This window comes from Eubalaena glacialis, chromosome 1 (genome assembly GCF_028564815.1).
Source record: "Eubalaena glacialis isolate mEubGla1 chromosome 1, mEubGla1.1.hap2.+ XY, whole genome shotgun sequence".
Classification (NCBI taxonomy): domain Eukaryota; kingdom Metazoa; phylum Chordata; class Mammalia; order Artiodactyla; family Balaenidae; genus Eubalaena; species Eubalaena glacialis.
The window spans coordinates 184,900,008-184,927,523 of record NC_083716.1 but is presented as its reverse complement, the minus strand read 5'-3'; the positions used below and the strand labels follow the sequence as shown (position 1 = coordinate 184,927,523).

Here is a 27,516-nt window from a genome sequence, read left to right as displayed (position 1 = left end):
TCTCTCCTGTTGCATTGATCTATATTTCTGTTTTTGTGCCAGTACCATACTGTCTTGGTTACTGTAGCTTTGTAATATAGTTGGAAGTCAGGGAGTCTGATTCCTCCAGCTCTGTTATTCCTTCTCAAGATTGCTGTGGCTCTTCGGAGTCTTTTGTGTTTCCATACAAACTGTGAAATTCTTTGTTTTAGTTCTGTGAAAAATGCCATTGGTAGTTTGATAGGTATTGAATTGAATCTGTAGATTGCTTTGGGTAGTAGAGTCATTTTCACAATGTTGATTCTTCCAATCCAAGAACATAGTATATCTCTCCATCTGTTTGGATCATCTTTAATTTCTTTCATCACTGTCTTATAGTTTTCTGCATACAGGTCTTTTGTCTCCCTAGGTAGGTTTATTCCTAGGTATTCTTTGTGTTGCAATGGTAAATGGGAGTGTTTCCTTAATTTCTTTTTCAGATTTTTCATCATTAGTGTATAGGAATGCAAGAGACTTCTGTGCATTAACTTTGTATCCTGCTACTTTACTAAACTCATTGATTAGCTCTAGTAGTTTTCTGGTAGCATCTTTAGGATTCTCTGTGTATAGTATCATGTCATCTGCAAACAGTGACAGTTTTACTTCTTCTTTTTCAATTTGGATGCCGTTTATTTCTTTTTCTTCTCTGACTGCTGTGGCTAAAACTTCCAAAACTGTGTTGAATAATAGTGGTTAGAGTGGACAACCTTGTCTTGTTCCTGATCTTCGAGGAAATTGTTTCAGTGTTTTACCATTGAGAATGATGTTGGCTGTGGGTTTGTCATATATGGCCTTTATTATGTTGAGGTAGGTTCTCACTATGCCTACTTTCTGGAGAGTTTTTATCATAAATGGGTGTTGAATTTTGTCGAAAGCTTTTTCTGCATCTATTGAGATGATCATATGGTTTTTCTCTGTCAATTTGTTAATATGGTGTTTCACATTGATAGATTTGCATATATTGAAGAATTCTTGCATTCCTGGGACAAACCCCACTTGATCATGGTGTATGATCCTTTTAATGTGCTGTTGGATTCTGTTTCCTAGTATTTTGTTGAGCATTTTTGCATCTATGTTCATCAGTGATATTGGCCTGTAGTTTTCTTTCTTTGTGACATCTTTGTCTGGTTTTGGTATCAGGGTGATGGTCGCCTCATAGAATGAGTTTGGGGTGTTCCTCCCTCTGCTATATTTTGGAAGAGTTTGAGCAGGATAGGTGTTAGCTCTTCTCTAAATATTTGATGGAATTTGCCTGTGAAGCCATCTGGTCCTGGACTTTTGTTTGTTGGAAGACTTTAATCACAGTCTCAATTTCAGTGCTTGTGATTGGTATGTTTATATTTTCTATTTCTTCCTGGTTCAATCTCTGAAGGTTGTGCTTTTCTAATAATTTGTCCATTTCTTCCAGGTTGTCCATTTTATTGGCATATAGTTGCTTGTAGTAATCTCTCATGATCTTTTGTATTTCTGCAGTGTCAGTTGTTACTTCTTTTTTTTCATTTCTAATTCTATTTTTTTGAGTATTCTCCCTTTTTTTCTTGATGAGTCTGGTTAATGGTTTTTCAATTTTGTTTCTCTTCGCAAAGAACCAGCTTTTAGTTTTATTGGTCTTTGCTATTGTTTCCTTCATTTCTTTTTCATTTATTTCTGATCTGATGTTTATGATTTCTTTCCTTCTGCTAACATTGGGTATTTTTGTTCTTCTTTCTCTAATTGCTTTAGGTGTAAAGTTCATTTGTTTGAAATTTTTATTGTGTCTTAAGGTAGGATTATATTGCTATAAACTTCCCTCTTAGAACTGCTTTTGTTGCATCCCATACATTTTGGGTCATGTGTTTTCATTGTCATTTGTTTCTAGGTATTTTTTGATTTCCTCTTGGATTTCTTCAGTGATCTCTTAGTTATTTAGTAGCATATTGTTAGGCTCCATGTGTTTGTATTTTTTAGTTTTTTTCCTGTAATTGATATCTAGTCTCATAGCGTTGTGGCCAGAAAAAGTACTTGATACGATTTCAGTTTTCTAAAATTTACCAAGGCTTGATTTGTGACCCAAGATATGATCTATCCTGGAGAATGTTCCATGAGCACCTGAGAAGAAAGTGTATTCTGTTGTTTTTGGATGGAATGTCCTATACATATCAGTTAAGTACATCTTGTTTAGTGTGTCATTTAAAGCTTGTGTTTCCTTATTTATTTTCATTTTGCATGACTGTCCATTGGTGAAAGTGGGGTGTTAAAGTCCCCTACTCTGATTGTGTTACTGTCAATTTCCCCTTTTATGGCTGTTAGCATTTTCCTTATGTATTGAGGTGCTCCTATGTTGGGTGCATATATATTTACAATTGTTATATCCTCTTCTTGGATTGATCCCTTGATCATTATGTAGTGTCCTTCTTTGTCTCTTGTAATAGTCTTTATTTTAAAGTCTATTTTGTCTGATATGAGAATTGCTACTCCAGCTTTCTTTTGATTTCCATTTGCATGGAATATCTTTTTCCATCCCCTCACTTTCAGTCTGTTTGTGTCCCTAGGTCTGAAGTGGGTCTCTTGTAGACAGCATATATATGGGTCTTGTTTTTGTATCCATTCAGCCAGTCTGTGTCTTTTGGTTGGAGCATTTAATCCATTTACATTTAAGGTAATTATCGATATGTATGTTCCTATTACCATTTTCTTAATTGTTTTGGGTTTGTTATTGTAGGTCTTTTCCTTCTCTTGAGTTTCCTGCCTAGAGAAGTTCCTTTAGCATTTGTTGTAATGCTGGTTTGGCAGTCCTGAATTCTCTTAGCTTTTGCTTCTGTGTAAAGGTTTTAATTTCTCCGTCAAATCTGAATGAGATTCTTGCTTGGTAGAGTAATCTTGGTTGTAGGTTTTTCCCTTTCATCACTTTCAGTATGTCCTGCCACTCCCTTCTGGCTTGCAGAGTTTCTGCTGAAAGATCAGCTGTTAACCTTATGTGGATTCCCTTGTATGTTATTTGTTGTTTTTCCGTTGTTGCTTTTAATATTTTGTCTTTGTATTTAACTTTTGATAGTTTGATTAATATGTGTCTTGGCATGTTTCTCCTTGGATTTATCCTTTATGGGACTCTCTGTGCTTCCAGGACTTGATTGACTATTTCCTTTCCCATATTAGGGAAGTTTTCAACTATAATCTCTTCAGATGTTTTCTCAGTCCCTTTCGTTTTCTTTTCGTTTCTGGGACCCCTATAATTTGAATGTTGGTGCATTTAATGTTGTCCCAGAGGTCTCTGAGACTGTCCTCAATTGTTTTCATTCTTTTTTCTTTATTCTGCTCTGTGGTAGTTATTTCCACTCTTTCATCTTCCAGGTCACTTATCTGTTCTTCTGCCTCAGTTTTTCTGCTCTTGATTCCTTCTAGAGAATTTTAAATTTCATTTATTGTGTTGTTCATCACGGTTTGTTTGCTCTTTAGTTCTTCTAGGTCCCTGTTAAACGTTCCTTGTATTTTCTCCATTCTATTTCCAAGATTTTGGATCATCTGTACTGTCATTACTCTGAATTCTTTTTCAGGTAGACTTCCTATTTCCTTCTCATTTGTTTGCTCTGGTGGGTTTTTACCTTGCTCCTTCGTCTGCTGTGTGTTTCTCTGTCTTCTCACTTTGCTTAACTTACTGTGTTTGGAGTCTCCTTTTCGCAGACTGCAGGTTCATAGTTCCTGTTGTTTTTGGTGTTTGCCCCCAGTGGCTACCGTTGGTTCAGTGGGTTGTGTAGGCTTCCTGGTGGAGGGAACTGGTGCCTGTGTTCTGGTGGATGAGGCTTGATCTTGTGTTTCTGGTGGGCAGGATTGTTTCTGGTAGTGTGTTTTGGGGTGTCTGTGACCTTATTATGATTTTACGCAGCCTCTCTGCTAATGGGTAGGGATGTGTTCCTGTCTTGCTAGTTGTTTGGCATAGGGTGTCCAGCACTGTAGTTTGCTGGTCATTGAGTGGAGCTCGGTCTTAGCATTGAGATGGTTATCTCTGGGAGAGCTTTCGCCATTTGATATTACATGGAGCCAGGAGGTCTTTGGTCGACCAATGTCCTGAACTTGGCTCTCCCATCTCAGAGGCACAGACCTGACACCCCGCCAGAGCACCAAGACCCTCTCAGCCACATGGCTCTCTCTGGGCTTCTATTTCAACAGCAACAATGTGACTCTGAATGGTATAGGCCACTTTTTTCACCAATTGTCCGAGGAGAAGTCTAAAATTACTTTTTAACATTAAACTTCTGTCAAACAAAAACAGTAACTTCCACATATTAATAGTACAACCTAAATAACATATGTATTAAAATATAACTTCTACACTTTGATACTAGAAATTACTGTATTTGCCATAAATGTGGGAAAGTCAGAATCTGATTGATACAGCTCTTTACCAATTAGTTACATTTGGGGGCCAACTTTTCAGGTTGTCCTAATTGGTCACAGTGGGAAGAGTAAAATAGGCTTTTTGTTGGAGGTGGTCTTTGTTGTGTTTTTTTTAAACCCGGAGCTTTTATTTAATTTTCCTTTCAGTTTTATCCAGATTTAATTGACATACAGCACTGTATAAGTTTAAGGTGTACAGCATAATGATTTGACTGCAATACATCATAAAATGATTACCACAATAAGTTTAGTGAACATCCATCATCTTGTATAGATACAAAACTAAAGAAATAGAAAAAAAATTCTCCCTTGTGATGAGATGTCTTAAGATTTCCTCTCTTAACAACTTTCAAATATGACACACACAGTGTTCATTATATGATGTTGTACATTATATCCCTAGTGCTTATTTGTCTGATAACTGGAAGTTTGTGCCTTTTGACTACCTTCATCCAATTCCCCCTGCCCCTATGCCCTGCCTCTGGTAACCACAAATCTGATCTCTTTCTATGATCCTTGTTAGGTTTTAACAAATAAATGAGACCAAATCTCTGGTGTGTCTCTGTTAATCTGTACCCCTGATTCAGATCTGGCTTTTTATGGATCACTCTTTTGACCTTGGCTTTCCCTATATTCCCTGGTTCCTGACTGTTTGGCTTTGAATCACAACTCCATGTTGATAATCCCTTGTCCATATTTACAGACTTCATGGCCTTCTTGGTTCCACTTGTAGCCTCACCTCCCTGATTCCCCAAATTTCTTAGATGGCTCCACTGTGACAGGAAGAAAGGTGCTTCTGGCCAGCTGACTCTTCCTATGGCTGTCTCTTCATATACTGGTCTTTGGCTCAGACATTTTAATTATACACAATAAATCTTATAGAACATGGAGTTGAATTTTAACTCTACATACAATTTATCTGCACACTTACAATATATCCTTAGTAGATATCTGTGCTATGTATTAAAGAAGTTTAAGATTTCACATTTTCTTTCATACCACCTCACCAACTTTGGTTTCACCTGTGCTGTGGTTCTTCCATTTTCCTGTGTCTTATGCCTTGAGATATATTTGTATTTCTCATAAGAAAGATAAATAATAATAGTCGTGATGACAACAATAAGACAGGACCAAAGAAAAGTGCCAACTAAGAAAGGCAGAACAAAGAAATAAGATTAGCAAACCAAGTTTACTTTAGAAATGCACCTAAAGAACAGTGACTTTGTAATAACAATGACCAATAACAAAGTAACTTGGTAATAACAATGGCTCTTTCTAAATCTCATATTAAATTCTTTTACGGTGTCTGTTAACCACTAATTCAGCTTGGAAGACTTAATTGAAAGTGTGCCCATTAAGCATTTACCAAATAGAGGTGACCTGTACATATTTATAAACTGCTCCACCACCTACCACACCACTTCAGGTCCATAAAAGAGTGATGCTTCAAAAACATACATACTTTTTGGTAATATTTTATACTGTTTAAAGCTCTACACGTTTCTTTGTGAAAGAATTCAGAGACAAGATTTTTGTTCACTGTTGAGCAATGACATTCTGTGAATACATATGAGGAACAACCATGATAATTTTGCACTTTTTCTCAGCAAGTATCAAATTAGGATGCCCAAAGCGTTAGCTATCTACTTACCATATGCTGTGTCTTTGTTTTTGTGCAGTATATTCTCAAGCCTTCCATCAGTTCAGAACAATTAGTTATGCTTCTTTGTATGGAGAAAACCAGAATAGTACATTTCAAATGATTAAAGACTAATCAAAATTTTTGAGAGCTTAGCTTTCCAAGCAGTTTTTGGAAAATAAGTGATGTTTATGATCAGTCATAAATGTAAGGAGATGCTTTTATGAATTGGAATTAAATGAGTGTTACTAATTGATGTACCAATAAAAGCAATTTTCTTTTAAGCTTCAGACAGTGGGCAATCCTTTGGTTTGAGTTTCAATGGCATATTCATTTTATATTTTATATTTCCATTAGCTTCTCTACATTGCAGCTCCATAAGGCATTTGAAAGAGGATGTAGATGAAATGCGGGACTGAACTTGGTCTCCAAACCTTTCTTTGTTGGGGGGAGGATAGGAGGGTTCTGGGTAAGGTATGCAGGCCCAGTGTATTAAGCCTATGAGGAAAGTGGATGGAAAACATAACAAACTGAAATAAAACAAAAGCTAACCAACAATCTTGTTCTGAAAGCTCTAAAGCAAGAGCTTTAGAGGTCTCTGAGGGGTCTTGGTTTACAAGACCCCTCAGACCTCTGGAGGCCTTGGATTTATTAAGGGACCTTTGATTTGGTGGTTCTTAACCCAGACCAACAGTTAGAAGTCAGATCCCCTGCACAACCCCTCCTCCCACTGATTATGATTTAATCGGTCAGAATGGGGCTAGGGCATCAGTAGTTACCTAAAGCTCCTCAAGTAATTCCAATGTTAGGAACAGTTGCCAACCACTGCTCTATTCTTATGAATACCTAACAGTGTTTGTAGACTGAAGAATTACCGTATATACACACATCTTGTATTACTTTTCCTCTATAATTTATGGACACAATAACTCAGATACAAATTCATTAAACATTTCATGGAGTTAAGAGGAGCTTTTTGCATTTACATGTTTTCTCATCCATATGTTCTAAAAACATAATTCTCATCATGTGGATGTTCTCAGACTTGAAGAGTTTGATAATCTTGGCTCTGAAGGACCCAAGGTAGAGTTGAGTTTGTGGTTAAAACAATCACCCTTATAGGTTAAATGGTGGTCAAGACTAGTTCTTGGCTTAATCACGAGCACTGGATAATTTTACTATAAAGTGTTGGGGAGAGAAACCTTAAACACAGAGAGGGTAAAAGATATCTTATGTGACCCATCCTTGCTATGAGTCTGAATAAGATTCTTAGCTCTGGCTCCTGCCTTAGGGAGCCTTGAGTGGCTTCTCTGAGAAAGTGAAAAGAAGAGCGGATAGATTCCCTTTTGCTTTGAGGCTTCTTATGTGCCTCAAAAATATGTCTCCCTGGGGCTGGCTGGGATTCTTGAGTGCTGTGAACATAGCTCTTTTTTCAAGGACCTGCAAGCTCAGACTTCAGAAGTTGGTTCTTTCTACAGCCTTAGTGGACTTTGCAGGTGGGACCCGCTTTCTGGGTGTGTTCTGTGGCATCATATTCAACTCAGGAATGTGCAGAGGAGGCTGCAATTGCAAGGTCCTGGGTCAGAAGTACATGCACTTACTGTTCTCTCTGTAGCGGGCACAGGTCAGTTCCATTGCTAAAAAGTCAAAATTGCTTTTGGCCTTACGACTTTATCTTTTTAAATATTAAAAATCATAGCTGAGTGTCACATGCAAAAAGTAGGTCTACACAAAAGCACTGAGAAGATCCCTGCACTTCTCAAGAACAGTTACACTTAAAGTATCTGTGATACTAAAAATATTATGACATAAAAATACTCAAAGCAAAAAAGAGTCTGCCACATTCATAAGAAACTCATTCCAGATTTTAACAACCTTATTAAAGAAACCCTTACTTTAATTTATTAGAAATCTCTCCTGTTGTAGATCATTTCTTTTTTTTTTTTGTCCTAAGGGAGATGAATAAAAATTGGACACCATTCTCCATGTGATATTTCATTATAGACCTAGAGGCGTTTGTTAGTTTCCTACTCAAGTTTCCATCTCCAGCAGTAAATAGGCCCAATGTTTCTACCTTCTCATTGCTCCTGTCTCCTCCGTACCTGGCCTTCTGTGAAGCTTTGCTGGTGAGTGTGGTGAAGACCTCAAGTGAAGTTATTGAGCAGAATCCCTCATTCTTATCTAATTAGTCTCTTCCTTGCCTTCCTTTTCCTGAAATTAAAACACCTATCTATCTATCTACCTACCTACCTACCTACCTACCTATATCTCAAACTACTTTGGGGGCAGTACCACCGTGTGGATGGCCCATAGTTAACTAAACCTCAAAACATCCACAAGGGAACTCCTGTTTCCCCCTCAGAAGCTGTCCCCTCCCTGTGTTCCTCACTCAGGGAATCTACCACTCACCCAGGTACCTGCACTGGCTATATGCAGCTATTTTTTACTTCTCTAGCATTAGCAACCTTACATCAAATTAATCAGCAAGTCCTATTGATTCTACCTCCTAAATATCTTTCAACTCAGTCCTTTCCCATCACCCCTACCACCAATAGCCACCATCCCAGTCCAGAGATGGTTTATCTCTCACCTAGACTTCTTGCCTCCCATTCATTCTTTACATGTAAGCCATAGTAACTCTTTCTAAAATGAAGAATCATCCATATTACTCCCACCTACCTTCTTAAAACCCTCTAGTGACTCCCTCTTCCTCTATGGTAAATTTACAATTCAAAACCTGGTCGCTAAGCACCCCTTCTTCAGCTTCCAGCTGGTCTTTTTTGTTCCATCTCTGACTCTTCCCTTGAGAACCATCTTCAACTTTTTTCAGTTCCTCAAATTCACCAGCTTCCTATTGCCTCTGAATTTTGAATACTATTCCCTCTTCCTGGGAAACCAATCCTTTGGCTGTCAGCTTAAAAATTTCACTTTCCTTGGGAGATTCCCCCCCGCCGCCCCCCTCCCTCAGACTGTGTGTTCCACAATGCCCTATGTTTCCTTTACTACTATACTCATTTGTGGTCATTGCTTGGCTAGCAAAATCTATTTTTTGCTATCTTCCATTTTTAAACTTTCCCTCTCTCTGTAACATCAGAGTAATATGTTCCTTTATCTAATTATTTCCTTAGTTTTCTTCATCTCCTATGATTAATTTATACCTCAATTTTGGGCTCAGCTTTCTTCATTTTCTTAAATTGGAAAATTAATCTAGAGATTAATATAATTGGAAAGTATGCAGTTGTATCAGCTCTTCTGACCTCTCATTAGATGGATTATATCAAGTTTTGAGTTAATTTGTGAGAATAATCCCATAAATAGTGTAATGAAGACATGGACAAAGTATGTTTTATGATGCATTATTTTTAAAAAAACATTAAGACTTAATGAAATAAATTTATCTTCCCAGCTTTTAAATTGGAAGATTAACACTTACCACATATATCAACATAATTATCTTTTTCTCCTCAAGTTACAAGTTTATCAGGTGAGTGTAGAGAGTTGGAGAGATGGTGAGGAGGGTTTACTATATTTTTGTTCCCCCTGGTCATGATGAAGCACCTCCGTGTCTATTGTTGTTATGTGGCTTTGGATATTTTGGCAATGAATACCCCACAGTCTTGGTGGTTGATTTACTCAGAGTTGGACTTTGGTGGATGACGCCCTTCTCCAGAGATACAGACTATCACAAAGGTAAAAGCAGAAAGGCTTGCCTATTCCAGAGTGGATTTTCAAGTCGTCTCACATGGTCCACACCAATGATATGTAACCACCAGAATACATTCCACTCTCTTTGTTCCTTCCCATTTTAAGGCTTTTCTTATCAGTGAACTTTATTGATCTTACTAGTGACTAAGCCTTTTATCATTTTGGACAATTGTTCTCATGTGAGAATCAGCTATGAGCATTTAAAACCAATTAAAAACCAATGCTTCATATTGATTGATTCAATTTGGGATGGAGTGAAGCCCAGGCAATGGTACTTTGAAAACCTTCTCAGGTAATTTTCACATGCAACCAGGGTGGAGAACCACTGATTTTAGGTTGCAGGATATACCTCACTGATTTATCAACCTTCTTGACTTTCTTTATATGTAGACTTTCACCTTCATCTCAAACTTCCCCATTCCAGTAAATGGCACTTCCATCTATATAGTTTCTCAAATTAAAACCTGAGATTCATTCTTCTTTCTCTAGACCCCCATCACCAACCAATTCATTAGGAAGTACTGTAGACTCAACATATCCATCTATTTTTCCTTAGCTCCATTGCTTTTCTTTCAACCCAGACCATCTTCTTGCCTAACCTGGACCACTGAAATTTCCTTACTGGTTTCTCCTATTCCAACCCTATATCATCTTCCACAAAGTTCTTAAACTTTTTATTATAAAATATTTCAAACCTTTAGACCAGAAAAGACCATCAAAGTTTATAGAATTTTAGCATTGTACTACATTTGCTTCACAGTTTTTTTTTTAAAGAAGGAAAATTGTGTTGTTAGAGTTGAAGCCTCCCTCTACCTCTCCCTCATGCTATTTCCTCCCTTCCTCCCTGGCGGTAACCACTTATATCAATTTAGACTTTATTATGCCCATGCATGCATTATACTGTTGCTACATGTATGAATCCATACATAATATTTAGTATTGTTTTTAAATTTTGGTGGTATTATATACATGGTATCAGATTGCAGCTTGTTTCATTTAACATGTTTTTGATGTTTGTTCATGTTAATATAAGTAGCTTTAGCTTATTCCTTTACATTGTTGTATAGTATATCAAAACAAGACATCATAATTTGTTTATCCTTCTATTGACCAATATTCAAATGATTTCCAGTTTTTTTCTTTTCATAGTTGATGTTGCAGTAAACATTTGTACATCTCTCTTCTGTACATGTACAATAGTATCTCTAAATATATGCCATGGAGTGAAATGTGGGGCCTTAGGGCCTTTTCAACTTTCTAATATTTTGCATAATTACAACACAGTCTTTAAAAAAAAACCACCTATTACTCAGGAAAAGTGTTGTGGAACACCTCTAGTAAGCCAGTATGAAGTAGTAAATGAGAAATAAAAGCTTTGCTCTCTCAGATCTTATATACCAGTGGTGGGAGAACAAATAAACTAAGATGATGATTTCAGAGAATGCTAAGTGCTGCATAATGAATCATAGCATCCTTCTGCTTCAAGATCTTCAGTGATTTTCCATTGCATTTAGGAATAATTTAACTCCTGTCTGGTCCTGTAAGACTTGGTACCATCTGGCCCCTGCCTTCCTCTTCCATTTTCCCTTTGGCTTCCCGTGCTCTTGCCTTTGACCTTTGAGTTTTTGGAAATTACTAAGCTTTTTCTTGCTTCAGGACCTTCACGTGTGCATTGTTCCAGGTTCCTGGAACGTTTTTCCCACCATTATTTGACTGGCAAATTATTACTCGTGACTCATGTCACAGCTTACTTGTCCTGTCTTCAGAGAGAACTTCCTTGATCCCCATAAAAATAGGTTCCTTCTTTTGAGTCTCTCTCGTGGCGCCTTGTCTTTTCCTCAGTATCACTTAGCACAATATACGATTATACATTTATATGTCATCTGCCTCACCTACTGAATTTCAAGTTCATTGAAGGCAGGAATGATGCCTCTTTTGTTTCCTGCTGTATCTCCTAGCTCACAGCCTGACACATAATGGTTCCTCAGTGAGTGAAAAAAAAAATAATACAAATTAGTGTTTTTCTGAAAGTTTAGTTGCAGGCTCATCTTGAGCAGGAGATTTGGTTTTGTCTGGGTTTTGATTCCCCTCTCTCCTGAGGGCTCCCCTCTCCCTAACTAAGGGTTTAGAATGGCCTCCGTAGGCCCCAGACCAGAATCAGGCCTTATTACAAAGAGGGTTCCTGTTCTTTTGATATTGGGGATATCACAGAGGTTTTTTGATATTGGGGATATCACAGAGGTCATAGAAGCCCAGCACTGTTTGGTCTTGAAGTTATCACCTTGTCTGCAGCCGGCCTTCCTAGGCCCTCAGTCGGATAAAATTCATAGCTCTCGATGGTGGTCGACAGCAGTGCTTTGTTTTTGATTTTTAAGCCTCTTTTAACAAGGAAATATCAAGAGCATTGGGAGAAGCCTCACTTCAGCCCCTGGCTTGAAACAGTGAGCCTGGATCCAGTTTATCTTCTTCCTTGGAATGTTTTTAGTCCCTATTACCCTTTTAGGAGCCAGTCTTTTCTCTTTCTCACTCTCCTTTCTTCCTTCTTTTTTCTCCCTTCCCTTCCCTTCCTTTCCTTTCTTCTTCTTTTTTTTTTTTTTTTGGCCCACTCGGCATGCGGGATCTTAGTTCCCCAACCAGGGATCAAAACCGTGCCCCCTGCAGCGGAAGCACGGAGCCTTAACTACTGGACCACCAGGGAAGTCCCTCTCTTTCTTTCTTTCTTCCTTTCTTTCTTCCTCCCTTCCTTCCTTCCTTCCTGCCTTCCTTCCTTCCTTTTCTTTCTTTCTCTTTCTTTCCATTTGAAAGTAAGTTGAAGGTAGTCTGACATTTCACCTCAACATACTCTAGCGTATATATCCTAAAAATAACATTCTCCTACATAATTACAATACCACTATCACACCCAAGAAAATTTATATTGATACAATGATATTATCTAATGTAAAGTCCTTGTTCAACTTTCTCTAATTGTCTTCCTCCCAAATTGCATAACAATTTTCAATGAAGGATCTCACATTTCATTTAGGTTTCAGGTCTCGTCAGTCTTCTTTAAGCCAGCACAGCTCCCATGGCTTTATTTTTATTTTTAATGTATTTCATCTCTCATGATACTGACATTTTTTAAAAGTGCAGGTCAGGCTTCTGATAGAATGAGCAATAATCTGCATTTTTCTTAATTTTCTTTTCCTGAATGATCAGATTCAGCTCTTTGACAAGAACATTCCACATTCTTGATGACGTTGTGTCCTTTTTATTGCATCACATCAGGAGGCGCACATGGTGCTGTTTTGTCTCATTTATGGTGATGCTAAGTTTGATTACTTGTTTAATATCATGTCCACCAGATAATGATAAAGACATCTTTTTCTCTTTGAATTTAATGAGGCACTTTGAGACTAAGTGAATACCCTGTTGAATAACAATTTTTCATCCAATGGTATTGGCATCTATTGATGCTCCTTGCTTGTATCCATTATTGTATCCGTAGTTGCAAAATAGATATTATATAATTTTATCAGTCCTTCTACATTTTTTAGCTGACATTCTGTAAAGAAGCCTTTTACCTCCTCCCTACCCACCACATTAAAAACATTTTTAAAAATATTTAAAAAGTATCAGTTGGGCTCATAAGTTCTATTTTTTTCACAGGATCATTTTGACTGAGGAAACATTGCTTTTTCTGCATACTTTTTCATAATGCTTAATATATATTTCTTATATGATACTTCATAGCCAGTTGTCTATGTGAAATAACATACTTTAATAAACAGCACAGTGTGAAGTTCTATTAAAAACACTTGCCCCTTCCCCAATTTTGATATATTGTTGTAGTGGGGTTTAAAGTTTCTCTCTTCATTTACCATGGTTAAAAACTATGGTGGTGATTTATTTTCATTTATGTTCCTTTGGTGAATTCAACATGAAATCAAATCTGTTCTTGTTATTAAAAATCTGTGAGGTGAAGTTCCCAGTGATAAGGTATCACACACAGAAACATTCTCTCTCCTTCTCCCTGACAACAATGCAAATGCAGTTAATGATGCCCTCTCTGTCTTATTTTTAGGATCGAAGATTCAATGATGAAATTGACAAGCTAACTGGATACAAGACAAAATCATTACTGTGCATGCCTATCCGAAGCAGTGATGGTGAGATTATCGGTGTGGCCCAAGCGATAAATAAGATTCCTGAAGGTGCTCCATTTACTGAAGATGATGAAAAAGTAAGATTTCATGCTTTTTGTGACTTGTACTTTCCTTCTTGATCATTGATTGCTATTCTCCCTGAAAAGGACAGGAATTATGTGAATAGCTGTTGGATTAGCCCATTCATGGATCAAAGAGCTTTTTCTCATATTACACGAAATGTAATGGGAGTTTTTTGCTATTTTGTAGAATGTGGTATAATTGAAAATAATTACTTCATCTTCTTCTTAGCTTACTTTTCATTGCAAGCCTTAGTAGTATTCTTGTTCTTCCCTAGTCTTTTTTTTAAAGATTTTTTTGATGTGGACCATTTTTAAATTTATTTATTTATTTATTTATGGCTGTGTTGGGTCTTCGTTTCTGTACGAGGGCTTTCTCTAGTTGTGGCAAGCGGGGGCCACTCTTCATCGCGGTGCGCGGGCCTCTCACTATCGCGGCCTCTCGTTGCGGAGCACAGGCTCCAGACGCACAGGCTCAGTAATTGTGGCTCACGGGCCCAGTTGCTCCGCGGCATGTGGGATCTTCCCAGACCAGGGCTCGAACCCGTGTCCCCTGCATTGGCAGGCAGATTTTCAACCACTGTGCCACCAGGGAAGCCCCTATTCCCTAGTCTTTATCTTCCTTATAAATAAGCTTTTTAATTGAGGATCACAGCACTACACCTCATGGCCCAGGGAAAGATAGGGGAGATAGGAAGATTACTGTGTTTCAGAAGCTCAGCACTTTCTCTTATATTTTCATAACTACTGTGAAGAATTGTTTTCTCAGTTTGTATATAAAAATCTCAATAAAGTGAATGTTTTTAATTGTTATTCCAAATTGCTAATAAAAAGAACATTATTTGTGTCCATGAAGAGCAGTTGGCCTTGGTAGAGTGATATACTTTTTGCTCTGAAATTTTGAGTTCTCTCACCAGCATTTTATTCACCAGCTCATTTTAAAGAGAGACCGTCAAAGACCTGAAGTTCTGGCTTTGAATCTCTTACCTTCATATTGAATAGAATCTGGTGGAATATTTATAAGATTTGTGGTAAAAGCAAATCTCAAGTTAGTTTATTTAAGTTTGATGACTGCCATACTCTTACTTGATTATAAAAGACACTTTATAATTTAACCTTCTGGCTGTGAGGTTACTATTTGCCAGTGCTGATTACTAATGCATTAAATTAATGCAAATGTTCTGGTATAAAAGGTCAACATAAAATATGATTATAAGGAGACAAGATTTTTTAAGTGTGAAGAGAGTCCTTTATTGAGGTCATTTCTGTAGTCAAATTTGAACAACCCAGATCCCAGAAAATGTTTATAAACTCTTAGAGCATGATAGGACCTCAGGCAAGGTCTTACCAATTCAATAATCAACTACAGTGTTCAAGGCACTTGTGTTGGGGCCATAAGAGACAAAGATAAATCCCAGATGTGCTATGCCATGCGGGAACTGCACAAGGAAGAAGGCAAGGTCAGCAGTAAGATGTTCTAGGACATGTTGTGAGGGCCTAGGAAAGGGAGGATGAGTCTTACTTGAAGAATCTGGAGAGGCTTTGATCCGATCTCTGAAGAAAGTGTAGGCTTCCCTAAGACAGCCAGGTGAGAAGGTGAGGCTGTTTAGGAACGTATAAAATGTAGTCTACCTCATTCACTATGCAAATGTTTCCATGGGATGTACAGATAGAACAAAAATTTTATTTTGTGCATTTTGTACCGAAGATGACAGAGTCCTATAATTATGTGCCTCTTATAAGGACTTAGACAGAAGGATTTGAGCTTTGTCTTTCCAAATGTAACAGCCACATGCCCACAACATCTCCCAAACCGTTGAGTTTATACACAGATATTAGTCCTGCCTTCACTCTGTCTCCTTCATTTAAGAGGATCCCATTATATATTTACTTTTCATCTATGATTCCATTTATGTTAGATTTGTTTTCTGGACTTTTCTCATTGGATTTATACTTACGATGTAGGGCTTCATGAGCTCTGGACGGTTTAAAAGGAAGGTATGCACAGAGCTTTGTCCCTGTCTTGAACAGCATCAATGCTTAGCTGTACTGAGTACGAGAGCTGGGACTGAGCTCCAGCTCGGCTAGAGACAAGCAGCCTGCTCTGGGTGAGCCACTTAACCTCTGACTTTGTTTCCTCTTCTGTCGACTAGACTGTCTACCATTCTACAGTATGAGAATTCAGTAATCATTAACAAATACTTTGCAAAATATAAGAAGCTAGGCAAATGTAAACATAAACTTTTTTTTTAAACTATCATTTTCCCAAAGAGTTTCAAAATGTTATTCTATATTTGTCACTTATCCCCAGCCAATTTATTTCTTAGGTTTAACTTCATTTGAGTATTTCCTTGCTCAAATGTTATATTTTTTCTCCTTTGCAATTATCCCATGTGCCCACAGTAACATTTTATTTTCCAAGCTCTACGATTTCCTCACCTGATTAAAAAACCCTACTTTAGTCTCACTTCTTGGAAAAAAAACCTTACCACTTAGGGCAGGTAGGTTGTGTTCTTGCAGGTGACACTGGATGGAGAATATTTTTATCTCAAATTTTGTATCTGGCTCTTTCCTGCAAGAATTCTATATATTGTAAACCAAACAGGAGTGGTGAAGAAGAAAAGCAGAAAACAAAATCTAGAAATGATTAATGGGAAAGAACAAGATCTAGAAACATTTTTTCAAATAAGAGAAAACGTTGTGGCGTAATGGGTGCATACAGTCCAGATAGCAAGTCTACCTGGGTTGAAGTTCCATCTCGGCCATAGCCCGTGTAACCTTGGGCAAGTTACTTAGCTTCTCTATGCTCTCATTTCCTCCTTTTAGGAGAGAGATTATAATAATAATATGTATCTCCTAAGGCTGTAGGGGGTTAAATGAGAAAATACAAGGAAAGAACTTGGAAAAGCACCTAGCACTTAGTAAGTCCTCATAAAAGATTAGCTTTTACTGATACAACGTTAATACATGTAAGATACAGTCAGGTCTCAGTTAAGAAATTACCTTTGTATAATTTAAGTCTCTAAGTTTTTATTAAACACAATCTGTATGCCAGTTTCACTGTTGGAGTTTCAACAACAAAGTGAGGGATATACTTCTTTATAAATTCACAGTTCTCTTGTGTGATTGTTTATGCACATACTGTTTTACTTGATTGTGCAAGATTATGCTTATACCAATTTGTATTCTACTTTTTAAAGTAATTTCTTACATATGTGTCCACATGTGAATGTAGTCTACATTTGCCATTTTTAGAGATTATAAAGTTTTCTTCTTTTTCTTTTTCTATATAGTCTAGCTTGCACAGTCATTGTCCTATTACTGGAAATGGGTTGTTTCCAGTTTTTCACTAACACAAATAGCCCCTGAATGAACATCTTGAACAAGTTACCTTTTTCTTTTGTGATATTTCCTTGGGGTATATTCTAGAGAAGGAAATTACTGAGTCAAAGGGCAAGAAAAGTTTTATAGCTCTCATTCCAAGTTATCAGATAGCTTTTGGAAATACCAAACCCATTTACAACGGTAGCAACATACATATACCTCTCTTCACAGAGCCCTGCCAGGTTTGTTCAATTCACATTTAAAAACTCAAATTAGTTTGCCTTAGTCTGCTAGGCAGGCTTCAGAGAACCTTCTCCTGCATTTACCAGTATAAACTCCAGCAACAGAAGTTTCAGTGTTGCCTGCAAGTAAGGAAACATGGGAGGGAAATGGAAGCACAGTGTTTAGTGTTAGGTGAGGGACACCAGATCAGAGAGCCTTTGGGGCAGGTTCAAGTCTTTGCCTGCTACATGTTAGCTCAGTGACCTTGAGCAAGTTGCCCCATCCCTGTTAGCCTCAGGACCTCCTAGCATTGTGAGGAGTAAAATAGAGCACAGATGTAAAGTGCTTAGGGTAGCACTTATTATCAATAAATGAGCTTCATGAAATCTCACCATCTACTTCAAACCCAAAAGAAAATAATTTGAACCCTATTTGTTATTTTACTTTATACATACAACTGCTATGTCATCATCCATATGGGTAGTGGTAAATTTATTGCACAATGTGATTTGTATGTCCTGATATCTTAAAATGTCAACTTCTGGAGACTATCAGCTGTGTTATGTTTGGTGTAATTCCAAAACATTTTGCAATATTAGAATCAGTAAATTATTTGCCTGAGATAAATTAAAAATTAAATGCGGTGCATTCATTTCTAGTCTATTTACATCCCTAACATAATTGTCCATAGGATCATATTGTGTTTCTTGAAAATTCGATACATACCTAAGTTTCAGTGACTGTGCTATATATCATGTAATAGTTGATGGCAGCTCCTAGAAAGGTCATCAAGTCCATTTCCCACCAACCCTGCCCTCATCCAATGCAGGAATCCACCTGACAGATGGTCATCCAGGCTCTGCCTAGAAACTTCCCTTTCAATGACTTTAAAATCATCATGCTCAGGGCTGGGCTTCAAGATGGTGGAGGAGTAAGACATGGTAATCACCTTCATTCCCACAAATACATCAGAAATACATCTACATGTGGAACAACTCCTACAGAATACCTACTGAATGCTGGCAGAAGACCTCAGACTTCCCAAAAGGCAAGAAACTCCCCACGTACCTGGGTAGGGCAAAAGAAAAAAGAAAAAACAAGGACAAAAGAATAGGGACGGGACCTGCACCTCTGGGAGGGAGCTGTGAAGGAGGAAAAGTTTCCACACACTAGGAAGTCCCTTCACTGGTGGAGACGAGGGGTGGCCGTGGGGGAAGCTTCGGAGCCATGGAGGAGAGCGCAGCAACAGGGGTGCGGAGGGCAAAGGGGAGAGAGTCCCGCACGGAGGATCGGTGCCGACCAGAACTCACCAGCCTGAGAGGCTTGTCTGCTCACCTGCCGGGGCGGGTGGGGGCTGGGAGCTGAGGCTCGGGCTTCGGAGGTCAGATCCCGGGGAGAGGACTGGGGTTGGCTGCGTGAACACAGCCTGAAGGGGGCTAGTGCACCACAGCTAGCCGGGAGGGAGTCTGGGAAAAAGTCTGGACCTGCCTAAGAGGCAAGAGACCATTGTTTCAGGGTGTGTGAGGAGAGGGGATTCAGAGCACCTCCTAAACGAGCTCCAGAGATGGGCGCAAGCCGCAGCTACCAGCACGGACACCACAGATGGGCATGAAATGCTAAGGCTGCTGCTACAGCCACCAAGAAGCCTGTGTGCAAGCACAGGTCACTATCCACACCTCCCCTCCCAGGAGCCTGCACAGCCCGCCACTGCCAGGGTCCCATGATCCAGGGACAACATCCCCAGGGGGAGCACACGGTGCAACTCAGGCTGTTGCAACGTCACGCCAGCCTCTGCCGCCACAGGCTGGAGCCACAGCCCCCTAATCAGCCGCTCCTTTAAACCCGTCCTGTCTGGGTGAAGAACAGACGCCAGAGGGCGACCTACACAAAGAGACGGGACCAAATCCAAAGCTGAACCTCAGGAGCTCTGTGAACAAAGAAGACAAAGGGAAATTTCTCCCAGCAGCCTCAGGAGCAGCAGATTAAATCTCCACAATCAACTTGATGTACCCTGCATCTGTGGAATATCTGAATAGACAACGAATCATCCCAAAACTGAGGTGGTGGACTTTGGGAGCAACTATAGACTTGGGGTTTGCTTTCTGCATCTAATTTGTTTCTAGTTTTATGTTTATCTTAATTTAGTATTTAGAGCTTATTATCATTGGTAGATTTGTTTATTGATTTGGTTGCTCTCTTCCTTTTTTGTTTTTATAAATATATATATATAATATATATTTTTTCCTTTTTCTCTTTTTGTGAGTATCTGTATGCTTCTTTGTGTGATTTTGTCTGTATATGTTTGCTTTTACCATTTGTCCTAGTGTTCTCTCTGTCCGTTTTTTTTTTTTAGTATAGTTTTTAGCGCTTGTTATGATTGGTGAATTTCTTTTGTGGTTTGGTTTCTCTCTTCTTTCTTCCTTATTTTTTTTCTTTAAAAATTTTTAAATAATATTTTTTATTTTAATAACTTTATTTTATTTTTATTTATTTTTTATTTTTTACTTTCTTTCTTTTTCTCTCTTTTCTTCTGAGCTGTGTGGCTGACAAAGTCTTGGTGCTCCAGCCAGGTGTCAGGCCTGAGCCTCTGAGGTGGGAGAGCTGAGTTCAGGACATTGGTCCACCAGAGACCTCCTGGCCCCGTGTAATATCAAAGGGCCAAAGCTCTCCCAGAGCTCTCCATCCTAATGCTAAGACCCAGCTCCACTCAACGACCAGCAAGCTACAGTGCTGCACACCCTATGCCAAACAACTAGCAAGACAGGAACACAACCCCACCCATTAGCAGAGAGGCTACCTAAAACCATAATAAGTTCACAGACACCCCAGAACACACCACCGAACATGGTCCTGCCCACCAAAAAGACAAGATCCAGCCTCATCCACCAGAACACAGGCACCAGTCCCCTGTACCAGGAAGCTTACAGAACCCACTGAAACAACCTTACCCACTGGGGGCAGACACCAAAAACAAAAAGAACTACGAACCTGCAGCCTGAGAAAAGGAGACCCCAAAGACAGTAAGTTAAGCAAAATGAGAAGACAGAGAAATACACAGCAGTTGAAGGAGAAAGGTAAAAACCCACCAGACCAAACAAATGAAGAGGAAATAGGAAGTCTACCTGAAAAAGAATTCAGAATAATGATAGTAAAGATGATCCAAAATCTTGGAAATGGAATGGAAAAAATATAAGAAATGTTTAACAAGGACCTAGAAGAACTAAAGAGCAAACAAACAATGATGAACAACACAATAAATGAAATTAAAAATTCTCTAGAAGGAATCAGTAGCAGAATAACTGAGTCAGAAGAACGGATAAGTGACCTGGAAGATGAAAGATGGAAATAACTACCGCAGAGCAGAATACAGAAAAATGAATGAAAAGAATTGGGACAGTCTCAGAGAACTCTGGGACAACATTAAATGGACCAACATTCGAATTATAGGGGTCCCAGAAGAAGAAGAGAAGAAGAAAGGGATTGAGAAAATATTTGAAGAGATTATAGTTGAAAACTTCCCTAATATGGGAAAGGAAATAGTCAGTGAAGTCCAGGAAGTGCAGAGAGTCCCATACAGGATAAATCCAAGGAGAAACATGCCAAGACACATATAAATCAAACTATCAAAAGTGAAATACAAAGACAAAATATTAAAAGCAGCAAGGGAAAAGCAACAAATAACATACAAGGGAATCCCCATAAGGTTAACAGCTGATCTTTCAGCAGAAACTCTGCAAGCCAGAAGGGAGTAGCAGGACATATTGAAAGTGACGAAAGGGAAAAACCTACAGCCAAGATTATTCTACCCAGCAAGGATCTCATTCAGATTCGACAGAGAAATTAAAACCTTTACAGACAAGCAAAAGCTAAGAGAATTCAGCACCACCAAACCAGGTTTACAACAAATGCTAAAGGAACTTCTCTAAGTGGGAAACACAAGAGAAGGAAAAGACCTACAATAACAAACCCAAAACAATTAAGAAAATGGTAGCAGGAACGTACATATTGATAATTATGTTAAATGTAAATGGATTAAATGCTCCAACCAAAAGACATAGACTGGTTGAATGGATACAAAAACAAGACCCGTATATATGCTGTCTACAAGAGACCCACTTCAGACCTAGGGACACAAACAGACTGAAAGTGAGGGGATGGAAAAAGATATTCCATGCAAATGGAAATCAAAAGAAAGCTGGAGTAGCAATTCTCCTATCAGACAAAATAGACTTTAAAATAAAGACTATTGCAAGAGACAAAGAAGGACACTACATAATGATCAAGGGATCAATCCAAGAAGAGGATATAACAATTGTAAATATTTATGCACCCAACATAGGAGCACCTCAATACATAAGGTAAATGCTAACAGCCTTAAAAGGTGAAATTGACAGTAACACAATCATAGTAGGGGACTTTAACACCCCACTTTCACCAATGGACAGATCATCCAAAATGAAAATAAAGAAGGAAACACCACAAGCTTTAAATGATACATTAAACAAGATGGACTTAATTAATATTTACAGGACATTACATCCAAAAACAACAGAATACACTTTCTTCTCAAGGGCTCATGGAACATTCTACAGGATAGATCATATCTTGGGCCACAAATCAACCCTTGGTAAATTTAAGAAAATTGAAATCGTATCAGGTATCTTTTCTGACCACAATGCTATGAGACTAGATATCAATTACAGGAAAAAAACTGTAACAAATACAAACACATGGAGGCTAAACAATACACTACTAAATAACCAAAAGATGACTGAAGAAATCCAAGAGGAAATCAACAAATACCTAGAAATAAATGATGAAAACACGACCACCCAGAACCTATGGGATGTAGCAAAAGCAGTTCTAAGAGGGACGTTTATAGCAATGCAGTCCTACCTCAAGAAAGAAGAAACATCTCAAATAAACAACCTAACCTTTCACCTAAAGCAATTAGAGAAAGAAGAACAAAAAAACCCCAAAGTTAGGAAAAGGAAAGAAATCATAAAGATGAGATCAGAAATAAATGAAAAAGAAATGAAGGAAATGATAGCAGAGGTCAATAAAACTAAAAGATGGTTCTTTGAGAAGATAAACAAAATTGATAAACCTTTAGCCAGACTCATCAAGAAAAAAAGGGAGAAGACTCAAATCAATAGAATTAGAAATGAAAAAGGAGAGGTAACAAGTGACACTGCAGAAATACAAAGGATCATGAGAGATTACTACAAGCACCTATATGCCAAAAAAATGCACAACCTGGAAGAAATGGACAAATTCCTTGAAAAGCACAACCTTCCAAGACTGAATCAGGAAGAAATAGAAAATATAAACAAAACAGACCAATCACAAGCACTGAAATTGAGACTGGAATTAAAAATCTTAAAACAAACAAAAGTCCAGGACCAGATGGCTTCACAGGTAAATTCTATCAAATATTTGGAGAAGAGCTAACACCTATCCTTCTCAAACTCTTCCAAAATATAGCAGAGGGAGGAACACTCCCCAACTCATTCTATGAGGCCACCATCACCCTGATACCAAAACCAGACAAAGATGTCACAAAGAAAGAAAACTACAGGCCAATATCACTGATGAACATAGATGCAAAAATGCTCAACAAAATACCAGCAAACAAATCCAGCAGCACATTAAAAGGATCATACACCATGATCAAGTGGGGTTCATCCCAGGAATGCAAGTATTCTTCAGTATATGCAAATCAATCAATGGGATACACCATATTAACAAATTGAAGGAGAAAAACCATATGATCATCTCAATAGATACAGAAAAACTTTTGACAAAATTCAATACCCATTTATGATCAAAACCCTCCAGAGTAGGCATAGAAAGAACTTACCTCAACATAATAAAGGCCATATATGACAAACCCACAGCCAACATCATTCTCAATGGTGAAAAACTGAAAATATTTCCACTAAGATCAGGAACAAGACAAGGTTGTCCACTATCCCCACTATTATTCAACATAGTTTTGGAAGTTTTAGCCACAGCAATCTGAGAAGAAAAAGAAATAAAAGGAATCCAAATCGGAAATGAAGAATGAAAGGAATCCAGGTCGGAAAAGAAGAATCTAAATTGGAAAAGAAGAAGTAAAGCTCTCACTGTTTGCAGATGACATGATACTATACATAGAGAATCCTAAAGATGCTACCAGAAAACTACTAGAGCTAATCAATGAATTTGGTAAAGTAGCAGGATACAAACTTAATGCACAGAAATCTCTTGCATTCCTATACACTAACGATGAAAAATCTGAAAGGGAAATTAAGGAAACACTGCCATTTACCATTGCAACACAAAGAATAAAATACCTAGGAATAAACCTACCTAAGGAGACGAAAGACCTGTATGCAGAAAACTATAAGACATTGATGAAAGAAATTAAAGATCCAAACAGATGGAGAGATATACCATGTTCTTGGATTGGAAGAATCAACATTGTGAAACTGACTCTACTACCCAAAGCAATCTACAGATTCAATGCAATCCGTATTAAACTACCAATGGCATTTTTCACAGAACTAGAACAAAAAATTTCACAATTTCTATGGAAACACAAAAGACCCCGAATAGCCAAAGGAATCTTGAGAAAGAAAAACGGAGCTCGAACAATCAGTCTCCCTGACTTCCGACTCTACTACAAAGCTACAGTAATCAAGACAGTATGGTACTGGCACAAAAACAGAAATATAGGTCAATGGAACAGGAGAGAAAGCCCAGAGCTAAACCCACACACATATGGTCACCTTATCTTTGATAAAGGAGGCAAGAATATACAATGGAGAAAACACAGACTCTTCAATAAGTGGTGCTGGGAAAACTGGACAGGTACATGTAAAAGAATGAAATTAGAACACTCCCTAACACCATACACACAAATAAACTCAAAATGGATTAAAGACCTAAATGTAAGGCCAGACACTATAAAACTCTTAGAGGAAAACATAGGCAGAACACTCTATGACATAAATCACGGCAAGATCCTTTTTGACCCACCTCCTAGAGAAATGGAAATAAAAACAAAAATAAACAAATGGGACCTAATGAAACTTAAAAGCTTTTGCACAGCAAAGGAAACCATAAACAAGATGAAAGACAACCCTCAGAATGGGAGAAAATATTTGCAAATGAAGCAACTGACAAAGGATTAACTTCCAAAATTTACAAGCGGCTCATGCAACTGAATATCAAAAAAACAAACAACCCAATCCAAAAATGGGCAGATGACCTAAATAGACATTTCTCCAGAGAAGATATACAGATTGCCAACAAATACATGAAAGAATGCTCAACATCACTAATCATTGGAGAAATGCAAGTCAAAACTACAATGAGGTATCACCTCACCCCAGTCAGAATGGCCATCATCAAAAAATCTACAAACAATAAATGTTGGCAAGGGTGTGGAGAAAAGGGAACCCTCTTGTACTGTTGGTGGGAATGTAAATTGATACAGCCACTATGGAGAACAGTATGGAGGTTCCTTAGAAAACTAAAATAGAACTACCATACGACCCAGCAATCCCAGTACTGGGCATATACCCTGAGAGAAGCATAATTCAAAAAGAGTCCTGTACCACAATGTTCATCGCAGCTGTATTTACAATAGCCAGGACATGGAAGCAACCTAAATGTCCATTGACAGATGAATGGATAAAGAAGATGTGGCACATATAAACAATGGAATATTACTCAGCCCTCAAAAGAAACTAAGTTGAGTTATTTATAGTGAGGTGGATGGACCTAGAGTGTGTCATACAGAGTGAAGTAAGTCAGAGAAAAACAAATACCGTATGCTAACACATATATATGGAATCTAAAAAAAAAAAATGGTTGTGTAGAACATAGGGGCAGGACAGGAATAAAGACGGAGATGTAGAGAATGGACCTGAGGACACGGAGAGGGTGAAGGGTAATCTGAGACGAAGTGAGAGAGTGGCATGGACATATATACACTACCAAATGTAAAACAGATAGCTAGTGTGAAGCAGCCGCATAGCACAGGGAGATCAGCTCGGTGCTTTGTGACCACCTAGAGGGGTGGAATAGGGAATGTGGGAGGGAGCAGCAAGAGGGAAGAGATATGGGGATATATGTATATGTATAGCTGATTCACTTTGTTATAAAGCAGAAACTAACACAACAATGTTAAGCAGGTATACGCCAATAAAGATGTTTAAAAAAATCATCATGCTCTTTAAAGTTTTTGCAGAATTAGCAATAATTTTATCGGTAGTGGTTAGAGTTTTGTGTGAAATATAGTCTACCATATGCACGTATTAATAATTTAAGTTACGTACTGGCAAGTTACTAGTTTGGTAATTCACATTGCAAGTGCACCCAAAAGCGGATCATACAGAAGAGATGGTCAGAATTTCCTGGTTTCCCTCATGCGTTTCCAGCAAATGTTCCTATTTTTCCGTGATATGTATAAGCTAGCTGATTTCAGTCGTATGACTAGATTCCTTGCATTCAATTAATTTATTGCTTCATTTTCCTGAGTGAGTAAAAGGAAGTGTTATTTTGCAGAATAAAATAATGAGACCTCAATAGGAGCAAACATTTGGGTTCTGTCAATTTGTATGTGCACACCAGAGGAAACCTGGGATATGGAAATAAGCATGGGCTCTTATCCGACCTTCCTAGGTTGTCTATACCTGGGCCTCAAAGGAGCTGTTTCTTATTGCATTGTTGCATGAAGACTATGTCTATTGCGGTTACTTTCCAACAGCCGACATATAAGCAGTTGTGGCTTGAAGTTCTTCTTTGGCTAATCTGTATAGGGTCTCTTTAGCCTGTGATCACCTCTCTCCAGCTCATAATTTGGAGCGTTCAGCTACCCTGCTATTCTCCTTCGTGCCAGCATGTTCAGACACCCTGCAGAGCTGGGATGCAGCCAGCTGAGCTTGGCTGCCACAGGACTGGCCACATTCCAAGAACTTGTTACGGTTGATGCTGCCCTGCCAATTGGTGTTGAGGATGGTGCACGAATGATGCTAATGAGTCTTGCAAAAGCTGGAGTTTTGTTATTTGCAACAGGCCTGAGACTCACAGCCAGAGAAGGGAAGGATGTTCCTGATTTTGTGAAGGCCAATGTTTAGGATCCTGGTGAGATGTCACGGGTGCAAAAGCTATTAAATTTCACATTAGTGGGGCAGGAGGATGTTGAATACCTCACGCTGATAGGGGTAACAAATTGGTGGTCCCAGAAGATTGAATGCAGCTCACAGATGTATGACTTGCATGGTATTGGACTGGCATAGGATTGAATTTTTTTTTTTTTTTGGAAAGCCTTTAGACGTGCCTACAAGCTCCAGTTCTGCCATAATGGCCAATCCCCAAGTTACTAGTCAATTTAATAAAATCAACTTAAGCAAAGATGGACAGGTTTTTTTCTGTCATCTTATGAAGAGTTAGTTTCTATATGAAGGTACTTTTCAAAAGTGCTTTTCAAATTGTTATTTTTCAAAAATCTTATTATATGTGTGGCTAGTGGTCCTATAACTCTGTTATGTGTTTCCTATTAACACTGCATTGTCTTTTGGATACCCAAATATTAAACGAGCAGTGAGTTAACTAATTGTAAGAAGTGGCCTTTTTTCCTCTTTCCTGTCTATATTCCAATTAAGTTAGATTTTCGAAAGTATTGCAATAAAATTAGAATAAAAAATCAGTGTTTGGCAAAAGGTTTTATAAGTCCTGGCAGATGGCTCATGATTTCAAGTTATATTCAATTAATAAGATTTCAGTCCTGAAAAAATTTGGTTTGAATTTCGTAACTTGTTAATTGCAATATCTTATCTACATTTAAACTGTCTAGTCACTGCACTATTTGCCTTTTAACATCTATTACCCAGGTTGTATGTAATCACTGAAGCTACAAGAGCTTCAAGACCTATTTCATGTTCTGTGTGTTCACTGGACTACATCTGACTGAGAATTTCGGAAATAAGCAAGATTTACAAGAAAGCTATTACCAACACAGTACCTGTCAGAACTCAGGTTA

At 38.2% G+C, this 27,516-nt stretch overlaps 1 protein-coding gene across 1 annotated transcript in view; it reads left to right on the top strand.

Moving 5' to 3' along the window:
• PDE11A (phosphodiesterase 11A) overlaps positions 1-27,516 on the top strand; it is a 437,737-nt gene that overhangs the window by 39,638 nt on the left and 370,583 nt on the right. Inside the window, exon 2 of the mRNA XM_061202501.1 lies at positions 13,800-13,958. Within this exon, the coding sequence (XP_061058484.1) occupies positions 13,800-13,958 (159 nt within the window). The remainder of the gene's footprint in view (positions 1-13,799; positions 13,959-27,516) is intronic.